The following is a 15,436-nucleotide window of genomic DNA, read 5'->3' as shown; positions in this document are numbered from 1 at the left end:
GGTACTAACCTAAAACTGCAGGGCGTTAAATGAGAAGGTACAAACATACAGCGTTGTATTCAGTCACAGCTCATTGAAATTTGATGTTACTGGTGACCAGACATTTTTTTACCTCTTTCAAATTACTTAAGTAGAAGACTGGTTTTATATATTTATTTATTTAGTCTGGGTGGGGCTGTGTCCCAGCCGTGATTATGCAGATGGACAAATCTGATTTAATTAAGCACTCTGATGATAAAGGTTGGGAAACCATGGTGGGTTTTTCTTCTCATTTAAACCAAAACAGTAAAACTCAATGTTGTGACAAATGGAAAGTGTTTGTATTTATAGCTTAGTCAGCTGAGTACTCTGTATGCTGAAGTTGAATGCTTTTCCTTATTGCAATTGTTTTTCAGCACGCAATGATGCTTCCTGTCCTCACCCACCATGTGCGCTACCATCAGTGTCTGATGCATTTGGACAAATTGATAGGCTACACTTTTCGAGATAGGTGCTTGCTGCAGGTAAGATATGAAAAATATAAACTACTTGCTCATTTGTCGTCCTAATATTATTGAGTTTATCCATAATCCTGCCTGCTGTACAAACTTGAGAAATGCAATGCGTTGCCACAGCTTGGACATCCTTGATTACTTGCACTGCAGAGCTTTCAAAAGTTTCAGTTATCCCAAGAGATTTCTAAATAGAGGCATCTATTGTGCATGTAGGCATACACTTACCTTTGCTCCAGTGATAGGTCTGGATTTGCTTGTAATGTGTAGAAAGACAAAAATATGCTTACTGAAAAGACTGTCAGGTACATTACTCATTATTTCTGTGTAAGTTCTTATTTTTTTTTTTAGATATTTGTGAAGAATACGATGTTATTCTGCAGATGAGCGTACATGCCTTGCTTCTTCCTTTTATAGTCTGTTGTTCCAAAAAAGAATAACTTCAGTGTTGCCTTTTTATTTTGCATTTATAGCTAGTGAAAAGGAATTTGCAAACTTCTGTTCAGCTCTTGATTTCTACAAGTACATGATGAAATTTTTGCATTTACGAACAAGGGCAGGAACAGGAGAGGACAATTTCTTATTTGTTTTAAATGCATCCATGTCGCATGACCAGTCATTTATGTAAGTGCGTATTTGGAATTGATCAGCTCCAGAAGGCTGACTCTTGGTGTGCTGTCCCCTTTCTTACGTTTTTTCTGAAGTTACTAGAGGGAAATGGAGACTCCTGTTCAGGATTTCCCCCTGAAATTAACATCCTTTCTCTCCACTGACTGGGGCTGAGAAAGGTGAATTTTCTCTACGTTCAAAACATGGAGTTTCTGTATGTGTATGGAGACTTTACTCCAAAACTACTTTAAACAGAGGCTCACAGAGAAATCTTTTCTCGTAGCGTCTCTGTTTTCTAGAATTTGGTTTCCAGGGCTTGTCCTACTGAAAGTTACATTAAACATTGAGAATCTTGTAGGATTTGGTTGTTCGCAGGCTGCCTAAAGTTTTAGTATGAAAGATAAAAATGCAATTATGGAAATCCTCAAAATGTTGAGACCAAACACACAAACTAAAAAGCAAATTGCAATCGAAAGGGGAGAAAGGAGAAAATCAAGTGCATCAGCATTAGTCAAATTAATGTTTAGTTATAACAAAATTACTTTTTAATGCTTGATCCCTATGCAAATTTATTTAAAACCTACAAGCTTGTTCCAGAAGAGAAAGAGCTTTCTAAAAATGTATGCAGCACCAGTCACCTAATTAAGCATAGGCAATATTAGATGTATAATTTTGCACTGATTTTTTTTTTTACCTGTTTCATTATGATGTATTCTTTTTAAAATACAGACTGGGCAAGAAAGATTACACTAATTTAACTATTTAGAGAAGTTGTAATGTGTCATCCAGTTCAGATGGAGCAGAAGTTAAGAATGTGCAATTATGACAAACTTCTTAATATTAGCGAGGCATTAAAAAGGACTTGGAGAAAGTTCTTATTGTTGATTAAATGTAATTTTACTCTCTAAAATAATTAAAATAAATTTCTCTAAGTCTTGTGTTTGGAAAGCCATAGACAGTGTTTGAATGTACTACTGGAATGTCTTTGCTCACAGCCTGCACACCAGTCTTGCAAGTGTTTCAGAATTAACTTTCTGCAGCTTGAATTTGCCAATGTATCTCTTGTTTTATATACAAGGCGTATGTACACATACATTTATACACGCATAATATTTTTAGGTGTGTATGTGTAAAGAAAGAGAAAATGTGTGAGTGTGAGGATGGAGTCATAAAAGCCAGCTGTAGTTCTATTTACTGTGGCCATCTTTGTAGCGGTGGTGTCAGCAGCAGAGTAAGCTTTTGATAATGCTAGATGGTACAAATGTAAAACAGAAGACCAATCCTGCCATTGCTGTTCGCTTCCAATTGAAGAGTGGCCCTGTATAGTCATGAGAAGTTCTGTGAATAACCATCCCAGAGATTATATACTTGTTTGTTACTGTTTGGTTTTTTTTGAAGTAGGAAAGTTTTATAGATATTTAAATAACCTAAATCAAATATGTGAATGTTTGAGAAGTTCTTTTAATTGTTCATATTTTTAATATGAATACTTACGCTGCAATGTTAGAGTGAATATATGTTTAAATAAGCAAATGTATTGAAATCAGGTCAGCAAAGCTGGTAAGCAAAACCCTTAGGGCAAATTGACAGTTCTTCTAAACTAATTTTTCTTTAAAGAAAAAAAACTGTTGAAAGTTAATTAGTTAAACTGATGATTGGGCATAAATGTTGCTTCTTTCTGACATCTGAAATAGTACATCCTACAAATACAGGATGCACTGTTGGTGGAACCAAGCTGCTAATTGACGACATCACTTTCTAGCCTTTCTTCAAAGTAAAAAATAACAATTATTAGCTACCAGTTCTGAGTTTTTTTTTTTTCTTATATTTGCAAAAATACATCTAAGACTTTTTTTCCTGTATGTGCTACATTACAGCTTGCCATGACTCATCCAAGCCATCACTTAAACTTTGGAATGAATCCTGATCATGCCAGAAATTCCTTATCCAACTGTGGGATTCGACAGCCGAAGTATGGAGATAGAAAAGTTCACCATATGCACATGAGAAAAAAAGGTATGCTTTTACACCATACCATTTTTCTCTCACCTCACACTTAATCAGTAAGTAAACCTTTTGTCCATTATTATTTTGTTGGCCATTTTTCTCCTGAGAGAAACCTTCAGTGGAGGATTTCAATGGTTATATGCTGACACCAATGGGATCTTTCTAAAAGGCTGGATTTTGCAAATTAGTCAACAAGTAAAGAGCCGAGAAACAGCAAGGATAATAAATGGGACGATGTATTTTCTTTGATTTTTTTGGCAAGTATTGTTTTCTTCATTTGCTGCTTAACATGGTGAGCAAGCTGGAGAATATTTTGTAAAAATGTCTTATTAATGTGAAAATATGTGGTCTGTCTGCTGCAGAATATTCCTCACCCCTTAAAAGTATATTCAGCTGTAATGAAGGAAATTGTTTATTTTTTCTATAATGTTTGGAATGTCTTTTTCATGCAAAGGTGGTATTTTTATCTGGCTGAATGCAAAAATGCAACAGTGTTGTAATGGGACTGGGGTCAGTTAGGCAGGGAGCATCTGTAAGGATTATACTTGCTGTAAGTAAACCCTGTAAATAACAGGATGATCTGGTGTACATCAATTACAAAGTAACATTTTGAGTAATTATTTTCTAAGCCTATTAAAATTGAATTAGTGGTTGCTTATTTAATAGTGCATTGTTTATATTTCTAGGGATAAACACCCTGATAAATATTATGTCCCGTTTGGGACAGGATGATCCAGCTCCTTCCAGGTAATGAAAATAATTGTTTGCAAGTAGGGAAGCTGTTGCAGAGGGAGATGTTTAATAGAAACAACCAACTTACTGTCAGCAACAGCTTTGGCAAATAGTTGAAATGAAGAGTCATTTTGAATTGACTTTTATATCCTGAAAATGTGCTGAACCTCCATTAGCAGTGACATAGTAAATGTTTGGTCATGTCTGCAGAAAACTCCTGAGGAAGGTTTTAACAGATAACTCTATCATTTTTGTTTATCCTTGAAATGAGGGAGGACTAAAAGGCTACCTTTTTGCTTTTTGCAGACTGAAAGATAAGATTTGTTGTTATTGTTATCATTGCTATAAATTGGATTCTCCATCACATTTCCTTACAGTAGTACCTTCCTGGCATGGCACCTTGTTAACATGAGTGTGATACTGAACGTGGGCTTCGCTGATTTACTGGTCTAATTTAAAGACGTATGCAAAAACAATTAATGTTGTAATGTAATAATCCTTAAATAACCACTAAGAATTCTGTGCAAATAAATAATGTTTAAGATATGGTTTATAGACACAGGCACCATATTTAGCCAAAGTGAATAAAGAAAGCTCATAGGGCTAATGCAAGAAACAGTTACATGTGAAATCTCCTAAATGCATTAACTAGAGGGCAGAGTGTATTTTAGTTAACTAGTGCTATAACTGGGCCTCTTAAGAGTCATCATTTTGGAGGAAGCTCAGGAATGGGAGAAGTTGAATTCTGAATACATTATTGTTGCAGTGTTTCCCAAATGCTGTTTCAGCTAGACCATGCCCTTTTCTTTGACAGTCAGCCTCAATCTTATTTCAGCCCTCTTAAGATAACATGAGATAAGGCTAAATTGCGTTAATTCTCACAAAATAACACACAAATATAAAATCCCACTTCTGAGTGTTTTCCGCTATGTTGCTACACAAAGGAGTTGTAGTTTTGCTCACTCTTTATTGTTTTACACAGCAGAGGTACTTGAATTCTTTCAGCCCATAACAAAGGCCTGCTATTTCAGAAATTAGACTAACTATATAATTGTTGGGGGAGTGCAAATTACAATAAAAGCTGTCAGACACTTGAGAAGGATCTTCTGGATTAAAAAAAAAAATCCTGTTGCAATGGCCTTGATTCTATTACAATTGTGTAAAGTCAAAATGATGCTACATATATGCTTTGATGTGTAGAGCAAAAATTTGTCTATATTTGAAGACAAACTCCTGTTCTTTTTCAGCTGCTGTGTCCTGTTAGTCCTTTGTTACATAAGCAGGCAGAGAGCTTGGAGGAAATAAAACTTTATGCAAAACAGGAAGATCAGGAGCAGTGATAGAAGAAAAGGAAAACACAGGAAATATAAGATCCTACTAGCTTAATGGCATCTTTGAATGCATCTTCTTGTACAGCCATTTTTTCTTTCAAGCTCAAAGGAAGTTACAGAAAACAGGGCATTTAAAGGTGCTATGAAAAATGGAAGTACTTGCTCCCATGTAGCTCTGCCGTACCAACGAATCTGTTGCAGTCATCACACCCTGCAGGTGTTGATGTTAATTACGTACACTTCCCTAGTTGCATGCACAAGACTGAAGACAGGCCGTTTGTTTCAGTCAGCTGGTGCCCTCTGATGGACAAAGAAACCTGACCTCAGTGCCAATCAATGGTACTGTCTCCTTTCTCCATTTGTTAAGCTCTGACAATATCTCAGAATGGAACATAGGAAAATTTCAAAGGCAGTGGTGTCAGTCCTGAGTTTCAAGATTCATGTAGCTGTTATTCTGTTTTGGAAAGGATTGTAACCCAGAGAGGGTGGGGGAGGCTGCAAGGATGTCTATCATGGCTGATTAGCAATCAACTCTGATTTGTTCTATTTTAATTGTATTGTGTAAATAACCAGCATGTGTTACTTAGCTGATAGTAAACCTTAAATTGCCTTTTTCAGGATTAACCACAATGAGCGTTTAGAATTTCTGGGAGATGCTGTGGTGGAGTTCTTAACAAGGTAAATGGGGAATTCTTCAACAGTCCTCACCTTTGTATGTTATTGTCATACCACTGGGCTTATTAAGCTTTGCAGTGTTTACTTTATGACTGTGTATGTTTGCAGTCCTGCCTGGTATTTAGAGCTGCACATCTGCACACAGCTCTCTTGAAAATTCCTTCAGTGCTGATGATACAACAACGAAGATTACAAAATGAAAAACTAGAGTTTCTGTTTCATGGAGTGTAATTTTAAGTTGGTTGGGGGTAGAGGTTATTCAGCTACAGACAAGTTGAACTTTGTACCCTTTTTTTAAAGGCAGGATATTTTTCTTAGCATGCCATGTTGTTTCCATGGGTTCTTTTTCTCTAGTTGCAAGTGAAAAGCATTTATTGGTAATATTGAATGCATTGCAGTTCTTATATTTCTAGTTATTAGGGCTGTAGCTTGCATAATGTCTGTATGTAAATAAAATAGTTGAGCACAAATGTAATTTATTTAGAAGTAATAACAAAAAAACATGGTTCATCAAAAATGTCCCACTTTTGGTCTGAGTATTCTGAAATCAGTGAACAGTACAGGGATGTCATCAATTACCTCCGTTGGCCTCTCTTATCTGAGCACTAGTGGCAAGCAGTTTGCACAAAATAAAGATTATAATCCATTTTCAGCTGCTTTGTTCTACTCTTTTTAATAGGGGAGTAGTCTTGTTTACTCTAAAGCTTCTCTTGAAGCAAGTTTGTTGTATGAATAACAAAACTGCCTTTGTATCTCCATTCTCTACTAACCTCTACTAGCCATTAGCTACTCAGTATTAAACGCTATTAGTCTATAAAGGTCTCCACTGCCCTTAAAACCCATGGCCTTTTCTCTTATACAGCAGTACAGGCTGATAAGATGGAAGACTTGCTGATTAAAATGTCTTGCATTTTTCATTGTCATTGTTCATCAACCATCAGTTGACTTTCTGAGCTAACTTCTCTCTCAATTCAGAAAAAAACTGAGCTACATTTCTCTTCAGTAGAGCATGTAAGCACCTATTTAAGTCTGATTTTTTTTTTTCCTAACCCTTTACTTCAGGTCTCTGCTTTTGTGAATTATGATGCTTGATTAGGTTGCCTCTAAGTTTAATAGTAATTTTTGTCCTTAAATAGTCTTGCATCCATCTGCACTTTTCTCCCTGTGTATTGGGTTAATAAAATATTTTAATAATTAGTGCCATCCACTGTCTTGTGGGATGTTGAAAACCCTCTCTGTATTAACTTCTTTCTGACATGGTTAGATAGTCATATATGAAGATATTCAGAACCTTTTATCTGTTACTCAGATCTTGGTTGGATCACTGAATTACTTCTAAGTTTTGTTTCTGTTCTATGAAGTATCTTACTTGCATGATGACAAATATCATTAAAAGCAGTTGAAAGCCTGTCATTTTTACTCATTTTTTTTCTGTGATATTAATGACTTCACACATTTGATAAATACAGACTGTTGAGTTCTGTTCTTTGGCTCCATTAGCATCTGTTAAAGGACTGTAAGAACCTTGTAAAACAAATATCCTGAGTGGTGGTCCAGCCTGAATCACTAGTATTATCTTAAAGCCCTGCATACCTGCAGCATGGAGTTTCTCAAGGCTGGCTGACAGTTCCCTTGTGCTTTATTCCTCAGCATCCTCTAGGTATCAACCTTGCTGAATCCACTGCTACTGATAGATGGAAACCTTCAGTTGAGGGAAGTGCATGTCCTTGCTGGGAATTAGATATTATGTGCTGCCCAGTAGAGAAACAGCACTCTTCCTCCCCTGCTGCCAATGCTGTCCAGTCGAATATTGTTGAGCATTGTTTTAATGTTTGTTTCTTTACCTTACTTCAAGCTGAGTTGCTGACTTGGGAAGGGACCTGTGTTACCAGCTAGGATCTGAGAAACAGGCACTGTTCCCTAGAGGCACAGGTGGTTCATCTTTAGCCAAATGCTGACAGCATCTGATTTGATTTTTGTTTTTCCAGTGTCCACTTGTACTACCTGTTTCCCACTCTGGAAGAAGGAGGATTAGCTACATACCGCACTGCCATCGTACAGAACCAACACCTGGCCATGTTGGCTAAGGTACAGTTTTATACGTCTCTGTATTTGACACCCGTAGGTAGGATACTATTAGTGCGTGGATTGCCTCGTGAGGGATCTGCCTGCTTTGAACGTCAGTGTCTTTACTGTGTTTTGTGTACAACATTTGGCATACAGGAACTCTTCAGTTTGAAAGTAGATTTTAAAGATGAAGTAGGACCTAGTGTTTTCTCTAAAGCATATTTTTAGGAGGAGTAATTTTTGCAGGCAGAAGAATTAAGTTTTTAAGATGCCTGTGTTGAAGGTGTGTCTATATTTACCTTTAAATTGCACAGGTAATGAAGCTGATAGTAGAAATTTAGTGAAGAAAAAGAAACAAGCTGGTTGTTTATAAAAGGACTTCCTGATAGAATATGTAGAGAGAACATGGCAGCAGGTAGAGAAAGTGGTGAAAAAATGATTTTGTCTGCTCACTAACCTACACAGTCATTTTGAGATTTGCTGTGAACTGTGGAAGAGACATATGTTAAAAAGGCTTTTGGTGAAAAGTTGTATTACCTCATGGGAAAAATTGAGGTGCCTCTGAATTTCATTTCATTTAATTCTGTGAATTACAAGAGCTTTTTAGATTTCTATGTGATACTGGGGGTCAGGAATATGATATAGAAAGTTGATTAAGTCTCTATTCATAGATAATTTGATATTCCCTTAGTCAGATTTTATTTTGTTAGCATGTTTTTTAAAAAACAGTCTGAGACTTACTGATGTAACGTATGAAGCTGTGCATGCATGCGTGTGCCCACACGTCCACTGTGTATTGCTGATAGTTCTCAAGTGCTCTTTTAATCTTCTCTGTTCATATTCACGCAGTAATTTAAACAAGCGTAACCAATCTTGAGATTTTGGCAAAAACTGCATGATTTCTAACATGTCATCTTTTTGCTCAGTTCTCAGGAGAGGCAAAGGGTATTGAGTGAACACAATCTTTTTCCTCCAGAGCTTTAATGATTTAGATGAGCATGAATTGATTGAAATGTTTCAAGTCAGGGTTTTGCTTACAAATATGGTATCGAACTGCCTGACGTTTGAATTCATGTTATTATTTTAAAACCTGCATCAGGAAAGCTCATATATTCTTAAAGCTCTGTTCACAGCCTTTATCATTGTACATGGACAACTTTTGAAAATTTTTATTGCAAAATTTTTTAAACTGTATTTATTTTTATTAGATACAACTGTAAATATTAGATATCTATACATTCCTGTTTTCCCAACTTGCCCTTTTTTCCTCTTGTATATCCTATATGACCTTCCTGGTTTCATTCCTTTTAATTATCCCCTGCAGTGTCAGTGGGATTGCATTCACTTTACTTCCTCAGGATAATTCTCAGCTCAATTTCTCTTGTGCTTGTGGAATGCAGTTTTAATTGAGGATCAAATGATAAATTTCTGTAGCTTCTAAGGGTCATCGTAGCAGGAATTTTAAAAATAATCTGAAATGTGTCATGATCAAAATTGAGAAGCAAAACACATGCAAAATATGTTGAATGCAAGCTCCGAAAATGGAGTTAAGAGAGGGGACAGAGGCCAACGCCCAAACACCACCAGTTAACATGAACAAATGACAATAGTCTGCAAGAAGTTTACATTTGATATAAAACAATTAATGTTCCACTTTTATGTTGACTCTAACGAGCACTCCCTGCACATTAGAAAGTGCGGTGGAACATAGTAAGTGGTAATTCCCTGGGTTCTAGAGCAGCGAATAGGCTCTCATTCATTGAAAATGGAAGACTCCTGTTTTCCAATTGAAATGTGTCTAAACCACGTACCTCAAGCAACTTAGTCTCCACGTTTACATCTTAAATTTACTCTAGGAGGAAGAAGTTGAAAGTTAAAGAGAAATTAGTCAGTAGAAACTTACACCCAGTTGGGAAGAACTTATTCTCATACAGACTTTGCAAGATGCACAAATCTCTTTAAAAATCTCAATAATGGTTTTGTGTCAAAAAGATGAATATGTAAAGAGAACCTAGTAGCTCTTGCCTGCATTTCTATAGCAGAATTATCATATATTTTATAAGATATCTGACTTGCTACCTGAGATTCTGACTGCCAAGCAGAACTATGGTTTAGGCAACAGATGAATATCGATGCACATCTGAAAAGAAAAAGAAAGATAGGTGGCACTGTGGATTAAAATATCAGTCTTCTGCTTGCAGTGCCCAGAAGCTTTTGTTACTGCCACCTGTTGACACTCTTAAAGAAAAAAGTCAGATGTTCACTGGATTGCGTCTACCAGAGTTCCTGTTCCTCACTGTTGTACTTTATCTTCTTGTAGGCAAAATCTTTTTCCTCAGTGTTACTCCTTAACCTTTGAATGTCCCCTTGGCATTTCTGAAGGCAAATCACACGAAGGCAAACTACCAGCAAGAAACACAGCACATTGCACCATCCAGCCGGTATCAGGCTGTTTTTCTGTCACACCCTCAGCCCACCTCTTGAACTCATTCCTAAATCTCACTAGTAACATGTTTTGATCTGGCTTCCCTTGACAATTTGGTTTGATAATTCCTAGCTTTCCCACGCTATCACACTCTAGCTGCTTGCCTCTGATAAACAAATATGAAGTCTTCTAATTTTAGCCTATGTCTGAACTGAAACTATGGAGAAAAGCTTTAAAGTTCCCTTAAACCCAGTTGCTGCATAATAGTGTAGATGTACTCTAGTGACTGGAACTGGTACTCTTGTACTTCTAAAGCCACGGTTTTAACTCTTTCCACATATTCTGCAGAAGCTGGAACTAGATCGATTTATGCTTTATGCTCATGGTCCAGACCTTTGCAGGGAATCGGATCTCCGCCATGCCATGGCCAACTGCTTTGAAGCCCTAATAGGTAAAGCATGTGTACTTTTGTGTGCAGACAGTTATGTTTTAATATGTCTACATGCCATGTTGACTGCGATGGAGGAGACATGGGCCTGTGTTGAGTAGTGTTAGTAAGGGCAGGTGATAGTAAAGCTTCTTAAATCTTCTTCGTCTCTTCCCATCTCCTGCACATATGCCGTGTGTATAACATGATGAGCGTGCAGTATTACGGTGAAAATGTCATCTTCTGTATCCTGCCTCCCACGCACTGAAGATGCACTCATTTCATACCGTTGGGGTGCAGTGCTTCTGTCCGTCACCGCAGAACTCCACCTCTCGTGCGCCACCATGGCCTGCCCCCCTGTCTGGGGGGAGTAGTTCAGTCACCGTGGCCTGGCAGGAAAAGTGCAGGTTCACTGCTTCGTATAGTACTTGCAGAGACCTGCAAAACGTGGAGTTGCACTTCAGCCCTGAATTTTAAACTCTGCAGCTTGCTTTCTGAATGCACCAGGCACTCCCAACCAAGTCACCAGCCCGCTTCCTCTGTGCCCTGCTAACCTTCTCCTGTGAATTAAATGTGACATTTGCCAGTAAATATTTTTTGGTCTCTGCATTTTCCTTACAAATAAAAAGCATGGCAATATGCCATGGCTGGTGTAATAAAGCTACCAAAACCCCCTAGCTGAGGATGAAGGGGAGTTGTGTCAAATTTGCTGTTGGGCACTAAGATGCTGATGAGTGACTGGCTGCGCTAGTTGATAAATTTATGTTGGAGAAGAAATCAGGACAGCCTGACCATAGTTACCAAATAAGCAAGCAGTAAGGTGGAAATCTGATCTACTTATCCACACAAGCTCTATTTTAAGTAGCGTGTTTTTATAAAACATTACTTGTTTGAATACACAAAGCAAGTTAAATCTCACTGATTGGGCTTCATATTCATCCAAATGTACTGTACATGATATTAGCTATGGGAATGGTTTAGCCCTGATCCAAGTCTTTACATACTACACAAGCTCCTAAAGCATTTTGTCCTGCTTTGAAAAATAGATCATTGTTGGCTTAGATGTCAACAGTCCTGTGCATTCTGCCTTGGGCCATATTGCATTTCATCTTATCAAGAAATAAGAGTTTTCTTTTTAACTCTATTTTGCTTTCCGAGAGTGCTTTGATCTTTAATTTAAAAATAAAAAACAAACAGAAAAGGAACACAAGATTTGTATCTGTGGCTTTGTTCATATACTTCAGTTTGTCTAGGATGTAATGATGAGGACTATTTGGCAAGCATTGAGATTTGCTAAGAGAGCAGGCTTGCTGTTTAACCTCCAATACAAAGTTGTTCGCAAAGTTAATTGAGCAATAAGATTTTGTCAGGGCCATAGCTAAAATCTGGGAGCTTGTTAAGGGACTGCAAAAGTATATGTGGGGTCTGGAGCTCCTACTTGAGAACCTTTGTAAAAGTCTGGTGCTTATTCCCTGTGATGAAAATAATAACCAAAAGTATAAGCAGGCTGCCTAGGGCCTGTTTGAAATTCTGTGCTCTCATAATATGCCTCTGGCAAGGTAGTCTTATCCCCAAACTATTCTCCAAAGAGTCCAAAGAAAGTAGTTGACCTCGTGAGGAATTAAAAGGAAAGATGGGTGGAAAGACACAGCAAGACAAACCATGTTCTCCCTGTATGTGGGAACATCGACTCCCTTTCTCTGTGTTCTTCATGTAGCTCTGTATTCCCTTTGTTTTTATAAAGATGTGCTTACAAGAACTAGTTTGAGGTTTTCAGAAGCCCTCCTGTGAAGAGTACCAAAAGACAAAATATTGATACTGAATTTATAGTGCCTGTGCAGATAGAGTGTGTATGGTACACACAAAAAATATAATATAGTAGCACAAATTTTGCAGAGCTTGTTACTAATGGGCGTGTGGAGGGCTAGAGAGGGCTGTATATGCAGTTTAAAAAAAAAAAAAACAAAACAACAAAACCAAAAAACAACCCAAAACAAAGTACCATAATCTCCAGAAATTGAGAGATGCAGAGGTGCAGTTTCCAGTTCAGACAATGTATTGGGGTGATAGTGGGGAGGCATTGAGGTTTGGAATAGCCCTGACGCATCATTTATATTGCTGAATGTAATGTTGTTGAAAGTACAAAATAAATGAAAATTATTTGCTAGCTATTGAAATGTATTTCATGGCTTTCACTGTCTACATATATGGTATAGTTAGCTGATTACTGGAAACTATGTTTAGAAATAAATTGTTTCTAGCCTAATTTGTTTAAACTTTGCTCTTTGGATGTATAATTTTCTATCACTGATTTAACTATTTCAGGTTTTTCTGTGCATTTTATGACCATTGATTTATATTGGTGTTTTACATGCTTTAAATTTCTCAAAAAATTAGGATTTACTACAGAAAGCATGCTTTCAAAAAATGTATTGGAGATGAAGAAGGCAGAGATCTTTGACTTTCCTGTGCTTAGTAATTTTCTAAGTACTAATGCATTATTGACCTTTGATGTACTGGTCCCCTTATGCAGGAGCCGTTTATCTCGAGGGGAGCCTAGAAGAAGCAAAACAATTATTTGGACGTTTACTCTTCAATGACAAGGTATTTATGTATTTATATGATTTGATTTCTGTTTTAAAAATAACTGAAGACATGCTTTCTTGTCCATTGTTTTATTTGAGAATCACAAATGAACAGGAATACACCTGTAATACTTTGTTCCTGGAAACTGAATGTAGCATAGTGTGTTTAGGACAGCAAGCTGCACTCGTTCAGGCAAAAAAATTACGGCGTTTCCTCAGGTGTGCTGTTTGTTGGTTGGCTTAGGGAAGGGTGGGTGGTGTGGGAAACCTGCAGACTTCTATTCAAAGTGCTGCTCTAACAACAGAGGTGGGTGCTGTGGAACCAGGCAGCGTGCTTTGGGGAAATGATGCACATGTAGAGTGACTATTCCTGTTTATTCAGTTAAATCCTCCCACCCCTAAAAGTTTTAAACATATCTTTGAAAAAAATACAGGGGGTTTCATCCAGCGTTTGCCCAATTGCATAATTAAAGTCTGATCTATTCTTGCACACTGTATCTTAGATCACTGTTGGTTGGAATTTATCCCATATAATGGCTAAGGAAAGTAACCAGTACATACTGCTGGGACAATACATGTGGCAGTGGTGAGGGGCTGAATTATACAGTCTTTCCTTCTTGAAAGTCTCCGAGTCTGTGAAATGACAAAGCTTATTAGAAATAAAAGTATTTTGACGCCTATCGTAATTCAGTGGTTCTTTTGCTGCTCAGTGCCTGTAGTGAAGGAAGCCTATGTGAAATAGAAGAAAATAAATGGTTTTTTTTCTTTTTTAGTCCTTGCCTTTGGTGAAGTCAAACTTGCTACTGAGGAGTACTTGCAAATAAAGTTAGTCCTGAGGCTTAAACAAATCTTTTTCTTCCTTTGAGCACTTTTTATTTGGTTCAAGGATTTTTCCACCTCTTTGACACAAGCTAATTGGGAGAACTACAGGCAGTTTGAACAGCAAATACACGATTTTAAAAATTAGTTTGCCAGCACTATTGAATTTGCAATAAGCAGAGCCAGCATCTGAAATAGTTCAGTATTTCAAGTAATGACATTTTATTTAGTACTGTGGAATTTGTTAAATGATTCCCTTGAGCATTAAAGGCATCTCTCAATGTTTGCAGGACCTGCGGGATGTATGGCTTAATTATCCACTACATCCACTCCAAGTAAGTATATCCCTTTCTGTAATAAATTTCATAGCTCTGTTTTATTTTCAGGAATGCTTTTCCATAGGTTTCTATCGTAATGACACCTCAGAAATTGTGCCAAAAAGTAGCCAAAGGAGTGTATATATTTGCCTTTGTGTTTGGTTTTAGTTGTTGGTTTTTTTTTTTTTTATAAATAATGAGTCTCTGCCTCTCTGAGGATTAATCATACACCTTTCCTTGGCTCATGTTTGATACATAACTGTGCTTCTCATATGATAAATCTAGTGAGAGGTAACATTTTGGTGGCTTCTTGTTCATCTTCTTGAAGTTGGGGGAAAAAGGGTACAAAACCAATGTACGTATTTTGTTAACCTGAAATTAAGACCGAAACCTTAATAGTAGGAAGGCACATTAGTTGAATGGAATAAGAGTGTGATTCTGATTTTTTTTTTTTTTTTTATGCGTGTGTGTGCAATGATAGCATGGTGGTTTTGGTGATTCCAGTAGCTCTAATACCAAGTGAATACTGAAATTATCTGAAGGCTAATTTATTCTCCATGTATTGGAGGATACAAGCTCACAAGTTGTTTACAAGGCTGGAATTTGGGAGAATGGTTCCCTAGTCCTTGTTCCCTGACTGAATTCTGGGGGAGACCTAGAGCAAGTCACAGAGCCTCTCTGCACTGTAGCTCCTTGTCTTCACAGCAAACGTATTAGCATTTTCCGAGTGTGCAGGGGTGCTGCAAGAATAGCTCTATTCAAATTGTCATCCAGTCAGTGAGTAAGGTGTTTAGGATCATATGAACATCTGAGAGGTTGCTTTTGTCCAACGAAATCTCTGATGTTTTGTGCAGTCGGTTTGACTCCTTTGAAACTATTTATGAGCACACCCTTCCAGCAGAAGGTCACTTTGAGGCATTCATTTGAAATGTCTCATATTTGTATGTATTT

At 37.3% G+C, this 15,436-nt stretch overlaps 1 protein-coding gene across 3 annotated transcripts in view; it reads left to right on the top strand.

Moving 5' to 3' along the window:
* The window catches only part of DROSHA (drosha ribonuclease III), a 77,368-nt gene that overhangs the window by 44,214 nt on the left and 17,718 nt on the right, over nucleotides 1–15,436 (top strand). For all 3 annotated transcript variants that reach the window (XM_087761366.1, XM_087761372.1, XM_087761380.1), the window contains exons 17-24: nucleotides 396–503; nucleotides 2,978–3,116; nucleotides 3,794–3,854; nucleotides 5,789–5,848; nucleotides 7,834–7,933; nucleotides 10,686–10,788; nucleotides 13,298–13,368; nucleotides 14,459–14,503. In XM_087761366.1, coding sequence (XP_087617492.1) covers nucleotides 396–503; nucleotides 2,978–3,116; nucleotides 3,794–3,854; nucleotides 5,789–5,848; nucleotides 7,834–7,933; nucleotides 10,686–10,788; nucleotides 13,298–13,368; nucleotides 14,459–14,503 — 687 coding nt within the window. The remainder of the gene's footprint in view (nucleotides 1–395; nucleotides 504–2,977; nucleotides 3,117–3,793; nucleotides 3,855–5,788; nucleotides 5,849–7,833; nucleotides 7,934–10,685; nucleotides 10,789–13,297; nucleotides 13,369–14,458; nucleotides 14,504–15,436) is intronic.

This window comes from Nipponia nippon, unplaced genomic scaffold, assembly GCF_047370975.1.
Source record: "Nipponia nippon isolate SJK-2023a ecotype South Korea unplaced genomic scaffold, ASM4737097v1 scaffold_1, whole genome shotgun sequence".
NCBI classification, from domain to species: Eukaryota; Metazoa; Chordata; class Aves; order Pelecaniformes; family Threskiornithidae; genus Nipponia; species Nipponia nippon.
The sequence above is the reverse complement of the archived record's forward strand: the minus strand, read 5'-3'. Positions and strand labels throughout refer to the sequence as shown.